The sequence below is a fragment of the Xyrauchen texanus genome, chromosome 39, assembly GCF_025860055.1.
Source record: "Xyrauchen texanus isolate HMW12.3.18 chromosome 39, RBS_HiC_50CHRs, whole genome shotgun sequence".
Lineage (NCBI taxonomy): Eukaryota > Metazoa > Chordata > Actinopteri > Cypriniformes > Catostomidae > Xyrauchen > Xyrauchen texanus.
In genome coordinates, this window is record NC_068314.1 from 23,025,634 (window position 1) to 23,045,998 (window position 20,365).

General features: G+C 37.8%; 1 protein-coding gene across 1 annotated transcript; it reads left to right on the forward strand.

The window, feature by feature from the left end:
- Positions 1-11,573: 11,573 nt before the first annotated feature.
- LOC127632493 (26S proteasome non-ATPase regulatory subunit 14-like) lies at positions 11,574-20,299 on the forward strand. The gene is made up of 11 exons (XM_052111092.1): positions 11,574-11,670; positions 12,293-12,342; positions 14,678-14,749; positions 14,865-14,984; positions 15,218-15,288; positions 15,423-15,573; positions 17,927-18,034; positions 18,224-18,298; positions 18,392-18,517; positions 18,611-18,673; positions 18,800-20,299. Exons 2-11 carry the CDS (start codon positions 12,295-12,297, stop codon positions 18,896-18,898), a joined length of 933 nt encoding a protein of 310 aa, XP_051967052.1. The 5' UTR covers positions 11,574-11,670; positions 12,293-12,294; the 3' UTR covers positions 18,899-20,299.
- The last annotated feature ends 66 nt before the right edge of the window (positions 20,300-20,365 follow it).

Below are 20,365 nucleotides of genomic sequence, written 5' to 3' on the forward strand. Positions count from 1 at the left end.
TTAGTTAAGCTTATCAAGAAAAGGCTGGGACTAGGTTCCAACTTACCATCAGCATGAACAAGATATTAAAACAAATATATTCTCTTTGGCAGTGTGCATAAGCTGACAATTACGTATTACTTACATCTCATCAATCTTTTTTAGTTTTGTGTTATTATTGCCTTTTGGTGCAGTGCAGGTGCATTGAGCTGCATTAAAACAAGGTTTGATATTGACAAGACTGAGCTCTGGTGAATGAATGCATTTCAACAAGCTTCAAAAATATACACACACAGCCGCTACTGAGTACCAGTCTAACCACTATCTACACTCATATCATAAAACCACATACATGTGTGAGACTCAAATGGCTCTCATTTTTTTTCTAAGCAAGAAACATGGCTTAATAATTCCTGTTGTGATTAGTGTCATCTGTAAGGGAATATTGTGAGACTAAATCATGCAATTAGGCAGTTCTTTTCACTCTCATATCAATTAGGGTACTTGATGAAGTAGACAAGCTCTTTTAAAGTGCTTGAAAAGCAAACTATGTTCTGTTTTCTGTGCAGCGAGTGTCAGAGCTCAGTTCATCAAGTTTTCTTTTGTTTGGCACGGTCAGGTCTCTATTAGGTGGATGAAGGGGAATTCAGCCTAGGCTTTGTATCTCTCCAGGGGTGAGTGCCTGCACCGCACAGGGTCAGTCACTGAACACCAGAGGTCAAACAGAATGAAGCCCAGAAGTCCATGAAGCTGTATAGGAAAATTCAATAGGTCAACAGAGATGGGACAAGAGAGGGAGGAGAAATTGAGAGGTAGAAAGCTCTGATTCAGCATTGTGGGGGGTCATTGAGGAGAGTCAGGTAGAACAGCAGATTGTGCCTGTAATAGACTATTCAGAGTGTCACATTGTCAGGTGAGTCTTTGGCTTTATTGTTGGGTCTAAAACACGTCTTATTCAGTAATAAGCCAATGTAAGCATTTTATTCTTTATCTTCATGAAATGTTTTGTCAGATATCCCTCATTTTAGATTTTCAAACTAAATTTTGCTTGGTTATTGCGCCCATGTTGACCCATGATGACTTTTTATTTTGCTTGCCTTGCCATATATGACAAGAGGGGGAAAAAATGTAATTGACATAACATTTCGTGGCATAAATGTAGCAGATTGCAGAGTTATGTTTTTATTATTATTATTATTAAATCATAAAGGAGGAGAACCAGGGCAACTTTTATATTTTAATATAATACATTTTGATATAATGCACAGGGTTGTGAGGGTTACTTTTGAAATGTATTCCACTACAGATTACAGAACACATGCTGTAAAATGTAATTTGTAACGTATTACATTAGATTACTCGAGGTCAGTAATGTATTCTAAATACGTTGGATTACTTCTTCAGCACTGTTAGATTTTTTCACTTGTTTTGACTATAAAAACTCTAAATATCTTATGCAGTGTTGATTCTAAAACAAGATACATTATATTGATCTTGTTTTAAGGATTTTTAGATATTCTTACAGGAAAACAATACAAAAATTATTATCAAGAATATGATTTTTGCCCTCATATCAAAGGTCTTACTAGAAAAAAGAAACTATGATCCAACATGATTTTTGTATTTTTTTTTTTATCCCCTTTTCTCCCAATTTGGAATACCCAATTCCCTCTACTTAGTAGGTCCTCATGGTGGCACGGTTACTCAACTCAATCCGGGTGGCGGAGGACAAGTCTCCACTTCTAAGACTGTCAATCCGCGCATCTTATCACGTGGCTAGTTGTGCATGACACCACAGAGACTCCGCACGTGGAGGCTCATGCTACTCTTCGTGATCCACGCACAACTTACCACTCGCCCCATTGAGAGTGAGAACCACTATTCATGACCACGAGGAGGTTACCCCATGTGACTCCTTGAAACCGTGACAGACGCGCCACAACAAACTCTTACAGTGTAGACAGCATAATTGATTATAATGTGGTTTTATTGCTTTTGACATGATGTGTCACCCATGCTTGTGTCTGGCGTAGACAGGGTGTTAGTTGTCTTTGCACATGTATTTTAAAATACATTAAAATGATAAATAAAATACATATATTAAAAAATTATGCAGGGATGTTTCACCCACCGACCAGGGTGGAGGTGTCAAAAGTTTCTGGGGGACAATGCCCTCTAAAACACCATTAGATCCGGGCATGCCTCTAACCTCAAGTATGATCAATCAGTAGTAATAGTGATGCTTGTCTTAGCACACAGCTTGCCATAGCCACAGTGTTTACACTATCATTATGAAATTCAGCCTACGGATGGCTTAACTGACCACGTCCACACTTTGAAAATGCATTAATTTCACTAAGTTTACTGCTCTCATCCACAAGTATCCAGTCTCATCCACCAGGACCCTGCCCTTTAACACACACAAACACATGCACACAATCATGTGGGTGTTCAGTCATTTCCTGTCCTAAAGTCATGGGCTTTAACATGCATTCCTCTCCCATTACACACTCAGACACACAGACACGCACACACACGAACACACACACACATGCTCAGACACACACACACACACATACACACACATGCTCAGACACACACACATACACACGCACTTTTCCCCACAGTTACAATGCTTCAAAACAAAGCAATAGTGGCCCACAGTGACTGGGCTGAAGCCGTTGCTGTGCAACCTTCCAAACTGAGCAAGTAAACACTGTTTGATTCTGTGTGTAGCGATAGCCTGGGCTCGGCTCTCATGTTTGTGTAATCCCCTGTTGCATCCATGTCCTTTTCCATAAATTTGCAGGCACAATCAACAAGCGTTATGCCTACAGAGTTCACTTACACACCAAAATTACAAAGCGGTAAGTGACCCAAAAAGGAAAATTCTGTCATCATTTACTCATACTTATGTTTATTTTTGGCTGAACCATTCCATTAACACACATTGATACATTCACATATACTGTACATATTTACTGACTCACATACGTCAAGAGAGAGTCTTTACAATGGTCTATTTTAAAGGGCCAGTGGCCCCCTCTCAAGGCCACGGTGTAGAGAGTCAGATCACTTGGCTGTACGCCCAGACACAAATAGAGCAGCTCACTGAGCACGTGCTGTCTTTCATTCTCTATTTCTACAACAAAGTAATCTCCCTTGACACACTCATGAATGGTAACAAGGGCAGAGGTCAAGCCCAGAATATGGACATACAGCCTTACCTGACACAATTGAACCAGATTTAGATTTTAATTTAGTGCTCATTGTTTCCATTACTCTAGGTAAAGGAAAGACTAAGTACTGAATGCATCACCCTGAACCAGTCAAGCTTTCCACATGATTACGATCAGAAAATAACCAAACCCTTATTTTTTACATCTCTAAGAGGCAGATCTCTTCTTTATTAAAGGACTACTTTGGCCAAAACAAATTCACATTAATAAATCATATTACTCAAGGAGATGTTAGGCAAAATGTCCAGGCTGCCAGGGGCTGTCAAGCTCCAAAATGTACAAAAAAGCATCACTAAAGTAGTCTATACAATTTGTGCTCTATATTCCGAGTTGTCTAAAGCCATATGATAGCTTTGATTCTGGACAGATCAGAATTTAAGTCATTATTCACTGAAAATCATGTAACAGTTTACAATAAGTTTCTATCTGTAAACATTAGTAAAAGCTTTAGGCATTAGGAACTAACAATTAACAATATTTTAACAGGATTTATTAATCATGATAAATGTTAAAATATAAAAATACAATTTGTCATTGATACTTCATGTTAGTTCATAATGCATAATACTAAATATACAACTTTATAATCTTAAAACTGTGTTGAAATGAACATTAATCAAGGTGTAAATGCTGTAATTAAATGCTTCTAAAATTATTGTTTACTGTCATTTCATGTTTAACAAATGTAGTTAGCTAATGTAAACGAATACAACCTAATAAAGTGTTGCCGAAAATACAATATCTCAGCTCTGTACGTCCATACAATGTAAGTGAATGGGTGCCAATATTGTGAAGCACCAAAATCCACATAGGGGTAACATAAAAGTACTCCAGACAACTTTGGTTGTTAAATCCAGATGTTCTAAACTGATATGATAGGTGTGGGTGAGAAACAGATCAATATTTAAGTATTTTTTCCTTCACTTTCTCCTTTTTGTTTTCGGTAATGTATATTCTTCATGCATATCGCCCCCTATTGGGCAGGAAGGAGAAATTATGGAGAAAAAAAATTACTTAAATTTGAAGTTGAGAAAGTGTGAGCGTGAGGTGATCGACTGTGTTACACGACTGCTACTGGGTCCTTGAATAATGTATAACATGAGAGTAAGGGCAGCTGGTGGAGTTTTTGGTGCCCCCCTAGGGTAAGATGTTGCCCACTAGGGAGTTGTTGCCATTTGCAGACTGCGTATTATGCATATAAGGAGCAGCAGTACTGATCATGAGACAATTTTTAGATGAACTATCCCTTTCACTATCGCAACATGACAAGTTTGAATATGCGGAACTGCAAATGATGTCTGAAAGATACAGCAGAGGGCAAGATTTTCAGTCAGCACATTTATACGCATTTTAAATGTTTGATTTCAGTCAGACATAGACAATACTTTGTCTTTTATAAATGTAATGTACATGCTTTAATTTGCCTGAAATAGGACCAGTCTAATTTTTGCTGATGTCAGACTAGACCTGAAAAATTTCCCAGCATACATGTTAATTGGACCCAACTTGCCTCGGTGTTGTGTATTCTCCGAAAGACAGAGGTGGCACGCAACTTTTATTTAACACCTACTCAGCTTATGCTCTTCCTTCAAGTATTTGATTAAGCTTCACGTCATGTATACCTGGACAGACAGATGAAGACTGTAGCTCAACTATACAAAAACCAGATGAGGTTACCCCGTAACTCGGTAAATTCATTTTACACTTTTAGCATTTGTTAACTTTTAGCATTTTTTATGACTAACATATGGATCTCCGAATCAGAGCTGTGCATTAATTCATATTTATGAAACCCATGAACTTTGACATTTTACATCACCTCATGACCTTTTTGTTGAATTGGGCTCATGACCACAGGTTCATGCTCATTTCTCCATTAAATGTAGTGTGACTGATAGGTTTACTATGTATATTTTACGTAGTTCATCACTCATAAAATGTAGCCACATTTTATAAAAAAAGAAAAAAATCTTTCTGTCAAACACCCAGAGGCCAAAACTGTAAACCCACTGGGTAGCACATTTAACCAGCATTGTAAAGGTCAGAGAGTTTAACATTTCCTGCAGTATATCGTGTGTATCAGTTAAATTCTTGTGCCATCAACCATACATTTAGGCATGTAGATTCAACAACAGTCTCAAGAATGTTGAATTAAAAATGTTTTTCTAATTGATCACCCTCATGATTTTCCAATCCAGAATTACTTTTATTTATTTTTCTGTGAAACACAAATGGAGATGTTAGGCAGAATATTATATATATATATATATATATATATATATATATATATATATATATATACACTGTATATATATGCCCCCCAAATCTCTTTTTGTGTTCCACGGAAGAATGAAAGTCATATGCGTTTGGAAGAACATTAGTGTGAGTAAATGATGACAGAATTTACATTTTTGGGTGAACTATCCCTTTAAGGCACATACTGTATTTGATGTCCCATCTTCAAACGCAATGCCAGGAAATGTTAGATCCACTTCTCCCTTTTGATTTGAAACTCTGTGGTTTGCTTGAGTTTCTCAGAAAGCGATTGATCTAAAGCAATTCTGCTGCATTAAACATGCATGAATTTTAATGACAGATCTGAGCCAGGCTAGTGTGTAAAAGTAAAGCCTGTTTAGGCACATCGAGCCATTTTTACAACCACCATGTTAAAATCGTTATGGAGGAAACATTTGTGCTCAGCTGAAAGCAATTTAACATACATCATTGACCTGACTCATTCGTTTCTCATAAATGGGGAATGAACTTAGAATATCTCTTGAAAATATTTTTTTCAGGAATAAAATGGATTGTTAAAGACACCAATCATAGCAGAAATAGTTTTTAGGCCATCAGCATATGTTTTTGTTAAACACACTATTACACAGAATTAAAGCTGCAGTATGTTTGTTACGTTTGAGCAATGAGGCAGACGAGGAGGTACGGATCCAAACGCAGTTCAAACTTTATTAAATGAACAGCACAGGAAAAACACAAAGGAACAGCCCACGATGGGGAAATGAAACATACAAGTATAAACTAAACACGAGATGACCAAAGAGGGCATTCGAGGGAGAATCACACACCAGGTTGACATCAAACAACGATCGACAAAGACAGCACAAAGACACGGGGTATAAATAGACAAACGTGGGAAAGGTGGCCAATGAAAGGACAGAACTCAAACAAGGTAACAAGGTGATAAACAGAAACCAAAGGCAAATTAATCAGGGCAGGTGTAAACAATGAACAGTGAATACGAACGCTAACAGAGGGTTGTGGAATCAAATAAAGGACTAAAGTGACAACAAGATGGAAAACGAGAGGGCAACAGTGAAACGAGACAGGGTGGACTATGGAATTAAATAAGGGACTAAAGTGAAAACTTAAGAAGTGAAAAGTGACAAGATGGAAAACAAGGGGGCAACAGAGAGACAAGACAGGGTAATCATTACAATGTTATTTTTCTGATGTTAAAATACATTGTTCTATCCAAGCTTAAAGGGATAGTTCACCCAAAAATAAAGATTCTCTCATCTTTTACTCCCCCTCATGCCATCCCAGTTATGCATGCCTTTCTTTCTTCTGTTGAACACAGATATTTTTAGAAGAATATCTCAGCTCTGTATTGCAAGTGAATGGTGGCCAGAATTTCAAAGCTCCAAAAAGGATATAAAGACAGCATAAAAGTAGACTCCAGTGGTTTAGTGCCTGTCCTCTGAAGCGATATGATCAATAAGAAGCAATAAGTCCTTTTATACTATTAATTATCCTCCCTGCCCAGTAGGTGGCGATATGCACAAAGAATGTGAATTGCCAAAAACAAAAGGAGAAGAATGTGAAAGTGAAGATTTATAGTAAAAAAGGACTTATATATTGATCTGTTTCTCACTCACACCTATCATATCGATTCAGAAAACATGGATTTAACCACTAGAGTCAAATGGAATACTTTTATGCTGCCTTTATATGATTTATTTGGCCTTCGATGTTCTGGCCACCATTTATTGCATTGTATGGATCTACAGAATTGAAATATTCTTCTAAACATTTTTACATTGTAAATGTAAACATTGTGTTCAGCAGAAGAAAGAAAGTCATACACATCTGGGATGGCATGAGGGTGAGTAAATAATGAGAGAAATTTCATTTTTTAACTATTCCTTTAAAATGCAGAGACTGTAAGTTAAAACTGTAAGTGAGCCATTTGTAGGTTGATTTCCCAGAAAAGTACAAGTAAACACTAAGGTTATGTGTTGCTATCAAAACATTGCTCTGTTTTTTTGATACCGATTAGCTTGACAGAGGAAAATTAGCACAACCAATGCAATGGTGTGAGTTTGGGGTGGGATTATTTTTGCAATCCTTTTGGTGAACCCAGAAACATATTATTTACACACTTCAGCTTTGAATTTTGTGTAAAACAAAGCAAAGAACAGCATTCTTCTTCAAACGCTTTGGAAGGAACTCTTCAAATAAAACTTCTCACATAGAACACGTATGAAATATTCTTTATTGTCTGCTGCATCCTTCCATATTCTTTCTTATATTTTTATTAGATCACCAAACAGATAACCTGGGCTGCATCTATTTCAAGAGCAGAAGGGCAGGGTATATTTCACTGTAAGCTCTTGGCCTGCGTCATCTCAAACCCCATTACTGAATAATAGATGGGATGTTCTGTTCTCTTGTTCCCAGAGGAGTTCCTCTACCCTAAGGCCCACTGCGATCACCTACTGGGAGGCTTCCAAACATGGCTCACTTATTGGCCAAATGGATCTAAGTCACACAGTGATATCCCTTTTACGTCTCCAAAAACCCGGTCAAACCTAACAAAACCACACCACATATGGAGGGTTGGGAAGAAAAGGGGAATTTGGCCTGTTTTTTAAAACCCCTAACCTTAACCTTGGCATGTAACTTGTCCCGCAACATTTGTGATATGGACATGAATGATACCTAATATCATGCAGCTTGAGGAGAGGTACAGTAGGACTTTTCTAAGTAATCAGAATTGATTAGAATGTAGATGATTAAACGGTCAAAAAAATCTTATAGATCTACATTAAAAAAGGTACCCAAGCCCTATCTTTTGACCAAAATACCATAGAGACTTGGGGGTGGGCTCTTTTCACTTGAGCTAGTAAGCAAACACCTAGCAACCCCACAGAATAATCTAGCAAATCTAGATATTGGTCTAACCTATAACACCATAGTAACCACATATCCACCACACCTTAGCATCTTGCATTGCAATTTTGCATGGGCAAGCACCACAAACTTCCCTTTTTTGAAGAATGTTAAAGTAAAGTTTTACATTAAAGAAAAGATGGCCATGTCTTTCCATTCTTCTCATGGTAACCATCATAAACATCATATTGCAAAGGCAGAGAATTCTATGAGTATTTTACTGGCTTTTTAACTGGCTGAAAATCAGGAGGCAGTTTGATGCCTGTTTCCTCTCAGTGCTTCTGTTTTCCCATTGGTTTCCTTCCTGTAATCTGATCCATGAACTTTTACTCTTAACATTCCAGGAATGACCCCCCTCCCCCCCCAGCACTACCACCATAACACAGAACACTTCACCGCATGCCTCCGACGAAATTCTCCACATATTGACTTCACGACTCGCATTCCAATCACTTCCAATTTTGTAACTATGTTGTTATTACTACCCAGAATCAGAGCAGTTTCATTAGGACTGATATTAGTATGGAGCTGCAGTGTTAATACCGGTACAGCCTGGACATTCTGAGTTTTTAACCACCCGAGAAGCCCAGGCTCTTATATAGTAACATGATAGCAATGGAACGTAATGCAAGGACGCAGAACGCAGAGCTCATTCACAGACGCGATTTGCACATATTGAGCGAGTTTAGCGGCCAAATGCAATCTTTAGTTCTAGCCTTAAGTCTTATATCCAGTTGCTTGGCGGGAAAAGCTTGTAACAGGATCCTGTCCTGGAGAAGAGGGGTGGGTGGGTGGTCAGAGAAGGGCTGGAGGCATTTATGGCCAAGGGGGCCAAGGGGTCTGGAGACTGAGATTCCATGGAATGAGCCCCCCTGAGTGGACTGGGGGGGTAATTCACATTTTTGCACAAGGGAAAGGGGGAGTATGTGTGTTTGTGTGTGTGGGGGAGGGTCATAACACATTGCTGACATACCAGAGAAGATGTCTGGCTTTCACAATCATTCCTATCCTATCTCTATGTGCAGAAACACATAGTTTACTTAGCTATCTGAATACGTACGTTCTATAGAATAATGTTCTTTTTATATAAAACTAATTATGATTACTACAGACTAACCCAAACCCACATCCTAACACTACAAGTAAAACAATTATATTTGCTTTATATGAATTACTGTATATTTTCAAACTGATGATGTATGAATGAACACACTCCTGGGGGGATACATCCTCCCCATTTTTCTCATCCAAACTCAATCCAACATTTTGACGCTACAAAAAGCATATAAAGGCAGCATAAAAGTCATCCAAAAATCCAATGTTTTAATCTAGATTTTCAGAAGTGATATGATCAATATTTATCAATAGATATAGATATGATCAATAGAAACAGATCAATATTTAAGTCCTTTTTAGAAGGATATCCTTCTCCCTGCCCTGTAGGGGGCAATATGCATTAATAATGTGAATAATCAAAAACACAAGAAGAATGTAAAAATGATCCGTTTCTCACCCACACCTATCATATCGCTTGAAGACACGAAGACATGGATTCAACCACTGGAGTCTTATGGATTACTTTTATGCTGACTTTTGTGTTTTTTGGAGCTTCAAAATTTTGGCACCCATTCACTTGCATTGTATGGACCTGCAGAGCTGAAAAATTCTTTCAGCTCAGCAGAAGAAAGAAAGTCAATCACATTTGGGATAGCATGAGGGTGAGTTAAATATAATTTTCATTTTTGTGTGAACCATTCATTTAAATTTATTTTTTAACCCCAAAAAGAAATTTCTCTCATCATGTACTGACCCTCATGTTGTCTAAAACCGTAACAAACAAAGAGATGTTAGGCAGAATGTTAGCCTGTATTAATTTTTTTATACACTAAAAGTGAAAGGTGACTGAGGCTGCTAGTCCTAAGATTATGCCTAACATTTTGTGTTCCACGGAAGGAAGTCTCACTGGTTTGGAACAATGTGAATGTGAGAAAATCATGATAGAATTTTCATTTTTGGGTGAACAATAACTTAGTTTTGCTTATCTAAAAGGCATCTTGAAATGGGTGTCTCTTTGTTATGCACCGGATCTCTCGACAGGAGTTTCAGTGGTTTCTGTGGGTGAGAGGGATGCTGCCACCCTCTGGAGAACATTTAATTTACCAGGACAAGAGGTCTCCATTGAACTTTGCCCTGGGGTCATGCCTGACTCTCATCAGCATTGGTGTCCTGTGGGGATAATTATTGAAGAGAAGTGTCAGCTGCCATAGAAACACTCAGGAGTTCAGCTGTGATTGTTTGAAGGGCTCCTTTATATCAGGCATTTACTGAACTCTAACCTTTAGAATATTTATAATAGAGCAATTAAATAATTAATTCTAATGTTGTTGTAAATGTGATCTTTTAATTGATTCTGAAACATGCTAAGAATTTTTGTGATGCACAAATGTCTATGGGCTATTCTGCTATCTATCTATCTATCTATCCCCTTTATTTATGAGTTAATCTGGTAAGTGTAATGGACATATACAGCAACAACATGATTGGGTTGTGACCATCATTTCCAAAATCATTGTTTTTATTTACTGCAAATTACTATTATTTTTATTTTATGTAATACACAATTCTCCACTAATAAAGTTATTTACTGCAATTATCAGTGGGGTCAAAGTGAAACAAAAAAGGTGTAAAGGTGTTAATCGGAAGCAAGTTGATCATGAACATACACTTTTCTGTTGTCACAATGACCAAACATTGTGACCAACAGCTCAAACATTGTGACCAACAGCTCAACTGAGTCATGTGATCTCATGGTGTAGAGAAAGAGAGAATTATTTTTTTTAGTGTTGTTGTTATTTTAACCTTGTCCTTTAGTTTTATTTTCTCTTAATTTCTTGTATTGATTTATTTTCTTTACATTATCAAAAATTTTGTTTTTGACACAGACATTGAAATAAGAAAGAAGGGATCATTAGATGCCAGTAAATGTTGATAAATTGTAGGCATGCCAATTTATGTCAGGAAATGTATACATATCATCTATTATACTGTACTGAATACTATATTAAAATCAAGTGCTTCATTCTAAAATTGACAATAAATATTGAATCAATTTGTACACGTTGAGAGACCTTTATTTTGAAAAGCGGATCTCTCTTCCTGTATAACCCTGTTGTGGTGTGTTTCACAGTAGTATTTCTGGCTGATTCATTGTAGTCGGGCTGACACTCAGCAGGCTTTTTGTCTTTTTCATTTTCTCATTGCACAGGTAAAGAAACAATATACGTATGTCATGAAAACACCTTTGGATACCATAATGTATGCACGCTGTTTGTGTGGTTATAAATTCTGTATGCTATTGCTGAGCGATGTAGGTAGCTTCTGTAGCATCATTAGCATTTCATGCAACTCTTTTGTAAGGATGATTAACAAGTAATAAGTTGATAACATCATAGTTATTACCCTTTAATTTTAAACTCTGGAGTAAGTCTGCACATTGTCATTTTACTGATGTTTATGAGTTTGGTATTTCAATACACTGTGCATAATTGGTACCCTGCTAACTAGCCTAGCATATTAGCAGTCTGAGCTTTGACAGTTTGTAAAAAAATAAAAAAACTTCAGAAAACTATGTTTGATCTTTGAATACCTACTTCTATTAAGTTTGGGGGTTGACAAGTTGGAATGTGTTTAATTAGTTACATTTTGAGAACAGTCCACCGTTCATCTAAACAGGACATAAATGGCTTATGAACTTTTAAATGAATAGCCATGAGTCATGTATCGTTAAATGACATTTGCTGAACTATCCATCTTTTGCTGTATGAAAATGATTGAAAACCCTGTGAACTAAACAATGTTGGGTTTGATTTTGCATGTCTCTGTCTCAGCAATGGACCGGCTCTTGAGGCTTGGAGGGGGGATGCCAGGACTCAGCCAGGTAAACTGCCACATTATTCAGATAATGGGAGATATTTTGTGAAACAGATACATTTTTTTGACCATCTCACAGCAGCTGACCTGCAGTTATTGGATTAAGCTGAATGTGAAATTTTGTATCACATAGCACATTAGCACTTTCACACTAAGCCTGCCATCAGACAAATCATGACAGAATGGGTAAAAGGCACTGGTAGAATAATAACAGACTTGGTCTTAATGGTGTGTTAGTATATTTGATCCATTTAAAAATGGGGATCAAATCCAGTGATCCCTGTTCTTGAGATTTTATTAGGACTTTTTGTGAAGGTGGCAAGCAGATGCTCTTTTGGGGGGTAGTGCTGTTGGGGAGAGGGAGGGTGGCAGTATTGTACTCACAAGATGACTCTCAGCTCTCTCTGCTAATGAACACATCCAATAATAGGCTGCTTCCCTCTGATTCACACCACACGCATGTCAGTCGGTAAGGATAGGTGTGCGAGAGGGTGGCGCACATGAAAGTCCACCCGTAATTCTTGTCATCTTTCTGGTTTCATATTGATTTCCTTCTTTGGTGCTGTACAAAAATGTTTTAAACTGCACTTAAGAATATTTTATTTTATTTTGATTTTCATAATGCGCCTGAAATGCCTTGATTTACTTGGTCAAAATAGCTTAGTTCAGTGAGATCTGATTGGCTCTTTGATATTCACATGTCCATGTGGTCTTGTATTGTGTGAAACTTTTGCTCTTCTCCTGCCCAGTAACCTTTGCAAATGGGTTCATAACAATTACATAAGGATCACAAAAAACTGTGACTGATTGATTTCACCAGGCATCTCTTGTTCCCTCTGTGTTTATCGAGCATCTCGTTGGCATCTATCTGACACTTTTCTTGACAGCTGTCAGTCAGACCCCTGTAGCAGTCGGCATCTCTCAATCCATTAATGTGTTCCTCATCTGAACATCCATTTTTAATCTGTTCCAATTTAAAATGGGTCATTCAGAAATCTGTGAAATCTCCAGCCAGGTCTCCTAAGCAACCAAATTGGCTGGGTTGCTAGGGAGGGTGGAGTCAAATGGGGTAACCTCCTCGTGGTCAAGATTAGTGGTTCTCTCTCTCAATGGGGTGCGTGGTAAGCTGTGCGTGGATCGCGGAGAATAGCATGACCCTCATAACATTTATGAAAAATAAATAATAATGTGAAAATATTCTATCAGACAATGAATTTAAGTGTTAAAAAATTGCACTGTACCATCTCAATCTAATTTTTAATATATGTTATTAAATATAGCTATGGGATATGGCTATGCCTTTAAAAGAAGTAACCGGGTTGAAGTAACAGTTTTAGGTTTAATTTAATTTAGCCATAACTATGCTTATGCTCAAGGTCTTGACACTACAAAGTGTTTTATTAGAAAGAGAATTTATTGTTGATATTCCTACAAATATTCACTGGTTAATTATTGATTGATTTCTGTACAACATCACGGTAACAGAGATGACAATTTAAGATCATCCCCTACTGACAAATCTAACAAAATATATAAGATAAAGTAGTAAAACTTGTACTTGTAGCATTCACATTCAGGGAGGATGATGTCATTAGGAGTTTTTTATGGAATTGTACATTATTTTAGTAAGGGGAGTTATGATGGTAACAGAGTTGACACACAACTTGGGCACAATACTTTCTTGAAAAATATATTTTGTCCTATAAAACATAAATATATATATTAAGCGAGAGAACAGATGTTAAATACTACCTTTTATTTATACGTTTTTTTAATTATATTTTTTTTATAAAAATCTGCTGATACCCAATTAGAAGTTAGAAACACAGGGCTGGGGACAGGCCAAAAGCCATCCTCATAAGAAAGACGGTGAAAAAAAACCCACTTAAAATTGTATAACATTTTTGCCATGTGAGGAAAGTTCCCTGTTATAACACATCATAGAAGTTGGCATCAGCAATTCATCATTAAAGTCATTGTGTGGCAGGGCGGATAATAATAATAGTTTTTAAAACTTAAACAAAAGACAAACCCACACATGACAGACATATCCGTAAACTATCTCTCTCTCCTGCACGATCCTCTGCAGTCGACCTTTATCCCTCTCGGGAGGCTTGATTAGCCTAATACGGGTCCGGGTGTGTAGGATCACGACCCGGCCCCTCCCTCCGCCCTGCCACACATTGGTTACACGTAATTGAAGAACTCAAAAGGCACTGATTTGGTAGAATAATCCAAATCCCAAAACGTTTTAGATCTCTGATTATGATTTTACTACGTCAGAGTGTCACTGCATGTTGATGTCAGGCATACTGAAGCATAACTGTGTGTGTTTTCTTCAGGGTCCTCCCACAGATGCCCCCGCTGTGGACACAGCTGAACAAGTGTACATTTCCTCTCTCGCCCTGCTAAAGGTCAGAATACACAGTTACGCTCTCTTTTTTTCTCATGCTATATAAAATATTAAGCATTCTGTAGCAGAAGATGCATGGTCATTTGCCCTTCAACTGTATCTGTGTGCGTGTGTAGATGCTGAAACACGGCCGTGCTGGCGTGCCCATGGAAGTCATGGGTCTGATGTTAGGAGAGTTTGTGGATGATTACACTGTACGTGTAATCGATGTGTTTGCCATGCCGCAGTCAGGAACGGTGAGAACCTCAAACATCAATTAACATCATGATTACTAAAGCTGGTTTTGCCTTTGCCCATACTTCATTTTAAATGTAGTCAAATATCGTTTTAAACATTAGGTGAGAACATAATTGAGCACAAGCTTTATAGTACTTGCACACCCAAGGGTTTTGTGAAAGTGATGCTTCATCATGCAACCAAATATTGGAGGAAAATGTTTAAGGATTATCAATGTTTGCTCTGTTGACAGGGTGTAAGTGTAGAGGCTGTGGACCCTGTTTTTCAAGCCAAGATGTTGGACATGTTGAAGCAGACAGGAAGGTGAGGGAATCCAAGCGGTGACACTCTTCTGATCCTCTGATCAATACACTGAGAATTCTGGAAGAATGACATACTGCTTGAAGTCATGTGTGGCTGAGCGTTGTTATTAAGGTTTGTGTGTCTCTGTGTTGTAGGCCTGAGATGGTGGTTGGCTGGTACCACAGTCATCCCGGTTTTGGCTGCTGGTTGTCGGGTGTTGACATTAACACACAGCAGAGTTTTGAGGCTCTGTCAGAACGTGCTGTCGCCGTGGTGGTCGACCCCATCCAGAGCGTCAAGGGAAAGGTAATGGTCCATATACACGTACATACTCAAGACTTACAGATGTTACCAATCAACTCTTCAGTGATTCAGAGAAGAGTCTTGTCTCTTCCTTGAGCACCTTTTTTGGTATCTGTGTGTGTGTGAATGTGTGCTCACACTTTTCCTCAGAGTGTGAGAGTTCTGGGATGTCTTTTTTTTTTTTTTTTTTGGTCTGCTGCTGTGAATTCTGCTAGCACCTTCTGAATCACATTAGATTGTGTGAGGACTCTATCTCTCCCATCTTCTTAGATTGGGGGATGGGAACAGGTAGAGAAGATGGTATTATAAGAAGAGTAAGTAGGACGTGTTGTACTAATATACCCAACTACCCGTACAAATACATTTATTAATGGTGCTCCCCTGCCCACCCTCCAAGACGTGTAAATCTCCAGAGAGAAGAAACGTGCATGTAGAATCACTCTGGACCCCACACACCCTTCCCACTCACTTTTTTTAACTGTTACCCTCTGGCCGGCGCTACAGAGCACTCAGCGCCAGGACACCCAGGCACAAGATCAGTTTTTACCATCAGGCCGTTTACCACATAAACAATTAAACTGCCTTCAGAACTAGTGCAATAATGTATAAATATGCCATGTACATATGTAAATTCACTCATATTTAATTCAATAACTGTACATACCCCTACCTTGCACATATATTACCACTTTCACATGTACATATGCCATTCTATGTTATATGTCCTATTTTTTTGTATGTCTATTTACAATCTTACCTTGTTTTATATTCAAGTCTCAGTGTTAATTTCTGTGTTCACTTTCTCCTATCACCCAAACAATTCCTTGTGTACGTGAGCACACTTTGCATTAAAGCTCATTCTGATTCTGATCATCAGATTAATCATCAGATTAATTACTTTTTCAACACAAAATGGGGTTGTATTAAAGCTTTGAAGCTGGACTTTACAATGCATTTAGGCAATATGACCAACTCTCAACAAAGTGCTTTGTAAATTTGCTTACAAATTAGAAGCGGTCCATTCTCATAACTTCTGAAATATGACTGTTGTACACCATACTTTCAAACATGCAGTCAAAACATAAAACAGATTACGTCAGTGGGAAAAGGTTGCAACGAATAGACCGCAACAAGCTTCTTATTTCAAAGTTAGAATATTGAGTAAAAGTCATTATTTGGATGTAAAAGCACACAGACTTGCATAAAAGTTATAAATGGATGTGGCTTTTGTAGAATTTCTTTATTTTTTTTTTTTTTTTACGAGTCCAAATACAATGTTAAACTGTTGTTCTTGAGGTAATCTTTACGGAGTGACTTGACATGCTTATGCTTATCGCATACATGCGTGCTCTCCTCATTTCATCAGAATGGCAGTTTAGTTTAATAATTTAATCAATCAAGAGTAGTTATCAATGGCAATAAATCGATGATTGCCTAATAAAGAAACAAACATTTTTTCAAAAAAATTATTTATATTTTATAAATCTGTCCATAGACCACCTAAAATATCTTTGTGGATTCACATAATGTTTAATTTTTTTACATTTTGAAAACCCTGGATTTAAAGGTTGCATTGCACTCACACCTTCACAGTATCTCTCTGTGAACTCCATAAGAGTGGTTAAAAAAATGTATGATGAGGACTTTGTGGTGTCAGCACAACATGGTCCTCACTTTGTCTTTCTCCTGTGGCTGATAATTCACCCTTCAAACATCCCACACCCAGATCCACACCGCACGTTACGACAGAAAGAGTGTCCCCCTCAGCAAAGACATGGGGCACTACAGGATTTTACACCAGTTTGGTTTAGTCAGGATTTAATGAGCACAAAGTTTTTTTCTCTGGCTCTATTTTTCTCCATTTTTCATAGGTCTTAATTTGTCTATTTCCACTTTTCTCTGTGTTGGCTTTGTTGTCACAATCTCCCTCTATTCTGTTGTGTAGTTGTGTCTACATAGTTGTAATGTTTCTGAATGTGACTGTTGCTCTGCTCTACATACATACTGTTCAGGCTTGACCTGTGTGTGAGCTCAGATGTACTGTCACTGCATATGTGATGTGGCAGCAAACAGCATTAGCTATTGTTTCTAAGCCTGTACTCTTACTACAAGCATCTCTGTCTTTCTCTCCCTTCCCTCTAGTCTTTTTTTATTCTTTTGGATTGGACCAGATTTGATTTGCTGGTGTCCACACAGTCTAGAAAGAGATTGAGGTTACTTGTCTGCGAGTGCATTTAGATCCCACAATGTATTAAAATGAATGTTAGTTATAAATTATTGATGATTTATTGCGTGAATGGCAAACGCATAGAAAGAAAGCGTGTCATCTTACTCAACTCTTTCCTTTCCACCGCAGGTTGTTATTGATGCTTTTAGGCTAATAAATGCCAATATGATGGTTCTGGGCCATGAGCCACGGCAGACCACCTCTAACCTTGGACACCTCAACAAACCATCTATTCAGGTTACATTTCAATATATGTATTTCTGCCACACTCCCACCTATTTCACCTCTCTTCTCTTTCGTCCTCTCTGTCTCTCACTTGCTAATACCTGACGTATCCACACAAACTAGAACAATCAAAACTGATTTAAATGTAACAAAGCAAAAAGAAGAAAGAAGAGCATTAATAAAGTTGTGTTTTTTGCACAGGCTCTGATTCATGGCCTCAACAGACATTATTACTCCATTACCATCAACTACAGGAAGAACGAATTGGAGCAGAAGGTATGGGCTTGTAGATAGACAGAATTTTGCTTCTCCCAGTACCAAGACAACCTTTTTTATATTTGCGAGATCACATTGTCTTTTTTTGTTTAGATGTTACTAAACCTCAATAAGAAAAGCTGGATGGAGGGTCTTACCCTGCTGGACTACAGCGAACACTGCAAACTGAACGAGACCATCGTCAAGGAGATGCTCGAACTGGCAAAGAACTACAATAAGGTGAGCAACTGCAGGATTTTTATTTTAGCCTATGAAAGATGTTTTGTGAGATATGGGGCATTTGTTTTAAATTTTCTCTATTTGTCCATTCAGGCTGTAGAGGAAGAGGACAAAATGACCCCTGAGCAGCTGGCTATTAAGAACGTTGGAAAACAGGTGATTAATCCAAGCTCCTTTTCTGTCTTGTATTTACTGTGTTGAATTCTCGCATTTCACATCCTAAGGTTATCTTAAAGGATTACAGGACTTCATAGACCACTTATCTGCTCTCTCTTTATGCAGGATCCCAAGCGGCATTTGGAAGAGCATGTGGATGTTCTCATGACATCCAATATTGTACAGTGCCTCGCAGCAATGCTGGACACAGTTGTGTTCCAGTGAATTTTTATTTTTTTCCACCCCTCTGTGCAAAAGTGTTCATATTCTACAACTGTTCTGTCTTTTTAAGAAATAAACATAAAATTCCAGTATTGTGTTTGTCTATCCTCCTTAAGTGGATTCAGAGTGTGCAGATGATAAACGTCTTGCATTCTAAACCACATTAGAAAACAACTGGGCAAACTCTAGAAATGGCCAAAACATGCATTGCTTTCATCTTTGTTTACTACTGCATCTGAAAGCAGTTTCAACTTAAGAGCTGTCCTTGGATTTCCCCTTATTTAAGATGGCACTTCAGCTCTATATCTAACTGGGTGTCATTGTGAAATTGTATTGCTCAGTAAACATGGATGTTCAGGTCTAGGAGGTTTCACTCTATTTAAAGGGATAGTTAACCCAAAAATAATAATTACCCATCTGTTCCCCACCCTCATGCCATCCCAGATATGCATAACTTTCTTCTGCAGAACACAAATGAAGAGTTAAAAAAAAATGGTGACCAAAACATTGAAGCTCCAAAAAGCATATAAATGTAGCATAAAAATAACCCAAAAGACTCCAGTTGTTTAATCCATGTCTTCTGAACAATCTAATAATTTTTGGGCGAGAACAGCAAAAATAAAATTCCTTATTCACTTGAAATCTTGACATGGCAATTTCCTTGGTAATCATGATTTCAACCTTGATTACACTTCCTACTGCCATCTAGTGCTCCGTGAAATCATGATTGTGCCTAGACACTGCAATGGAAAGAATGGATTGGATTGCTTCAGAAGACATGGATTAAAACACGAGTCATATTGATTAATTTAATGCTGCCTTTATGTGCTCTTTGGAGCTTTAACATTTTAGTCACCATTCATTTGCATTGTATGGACCTACAGAGCTGAGATTTATTTTTATTTTAATGTTTTCTTTGTATGTGTTCTGCAGAAGAAAAAGTCATACATATTTGGGATGGCATGAGAGTGAGTAAATGATGAGATAATTACATTTTTTGAGTAAACTATTCCTTTATAAAGTTATTTTATGACCTAAAGAGTTTTCAAGCGGGGAGGATCACCAAACTAGATTGCGCAGCCTTAAAAGCCCAGGACACCCCTGGGCAGTCAAGGGCCCCCTGGGGACTGGCACCATTGGCCCGGTCGGTAATCTGTCCCTGCCCGTCTCTTCTCCTGGCTCACTCGGTGCACCTCAGAGAGGATTACAACAGCATCAAGACCTTGCTGGACGCCTTGAAGTATGATGAGTACATTTGGGGGCTGATTCGTGAAAGTGATTTACAGTATAATTGTAAATCTCGAAAAACTATTCACTTCTAAATCTTTTGTAGTCATTTTTGTATTTCTTTAGAATAAATACATTTTAATTTGGATTCATATGTTGTTTTTTTCTGACTTTGTGAACGAAAATAAATAAATTCACCTGTTTTCCCATTGGAAATAGGTACATTTCAAAATATCACTGTCC

What these genes read in the sequence shown, in the direction of transcription:
- LOC127632493 (XM_052111092.1), top strand. Translation starts at nt 12,295, where the DNA reads ATGGACCGGCTCTTGAGGCTTGGAGGGGGGATGCCAGGACTCAGCCAG. An exon ending in TCCAGAGCGTCAAGGGAAAG is followed by an intron (nt 15,574 to 17,926) that starts GTAATGGTCCAT and finishes TTTCCACCGCAG; the next exon opens with GTTGTTATTGATGCTTTTAG. An exon ending in TGGCAAAGAACTACAATAAG is followed by an intron (nt 18,518 to 18,610) that starts GTGAGCAACTGC and finishes TTGTCCATTCAG; the next exon opens with GCTGTAGAGGAAGAGGACAA.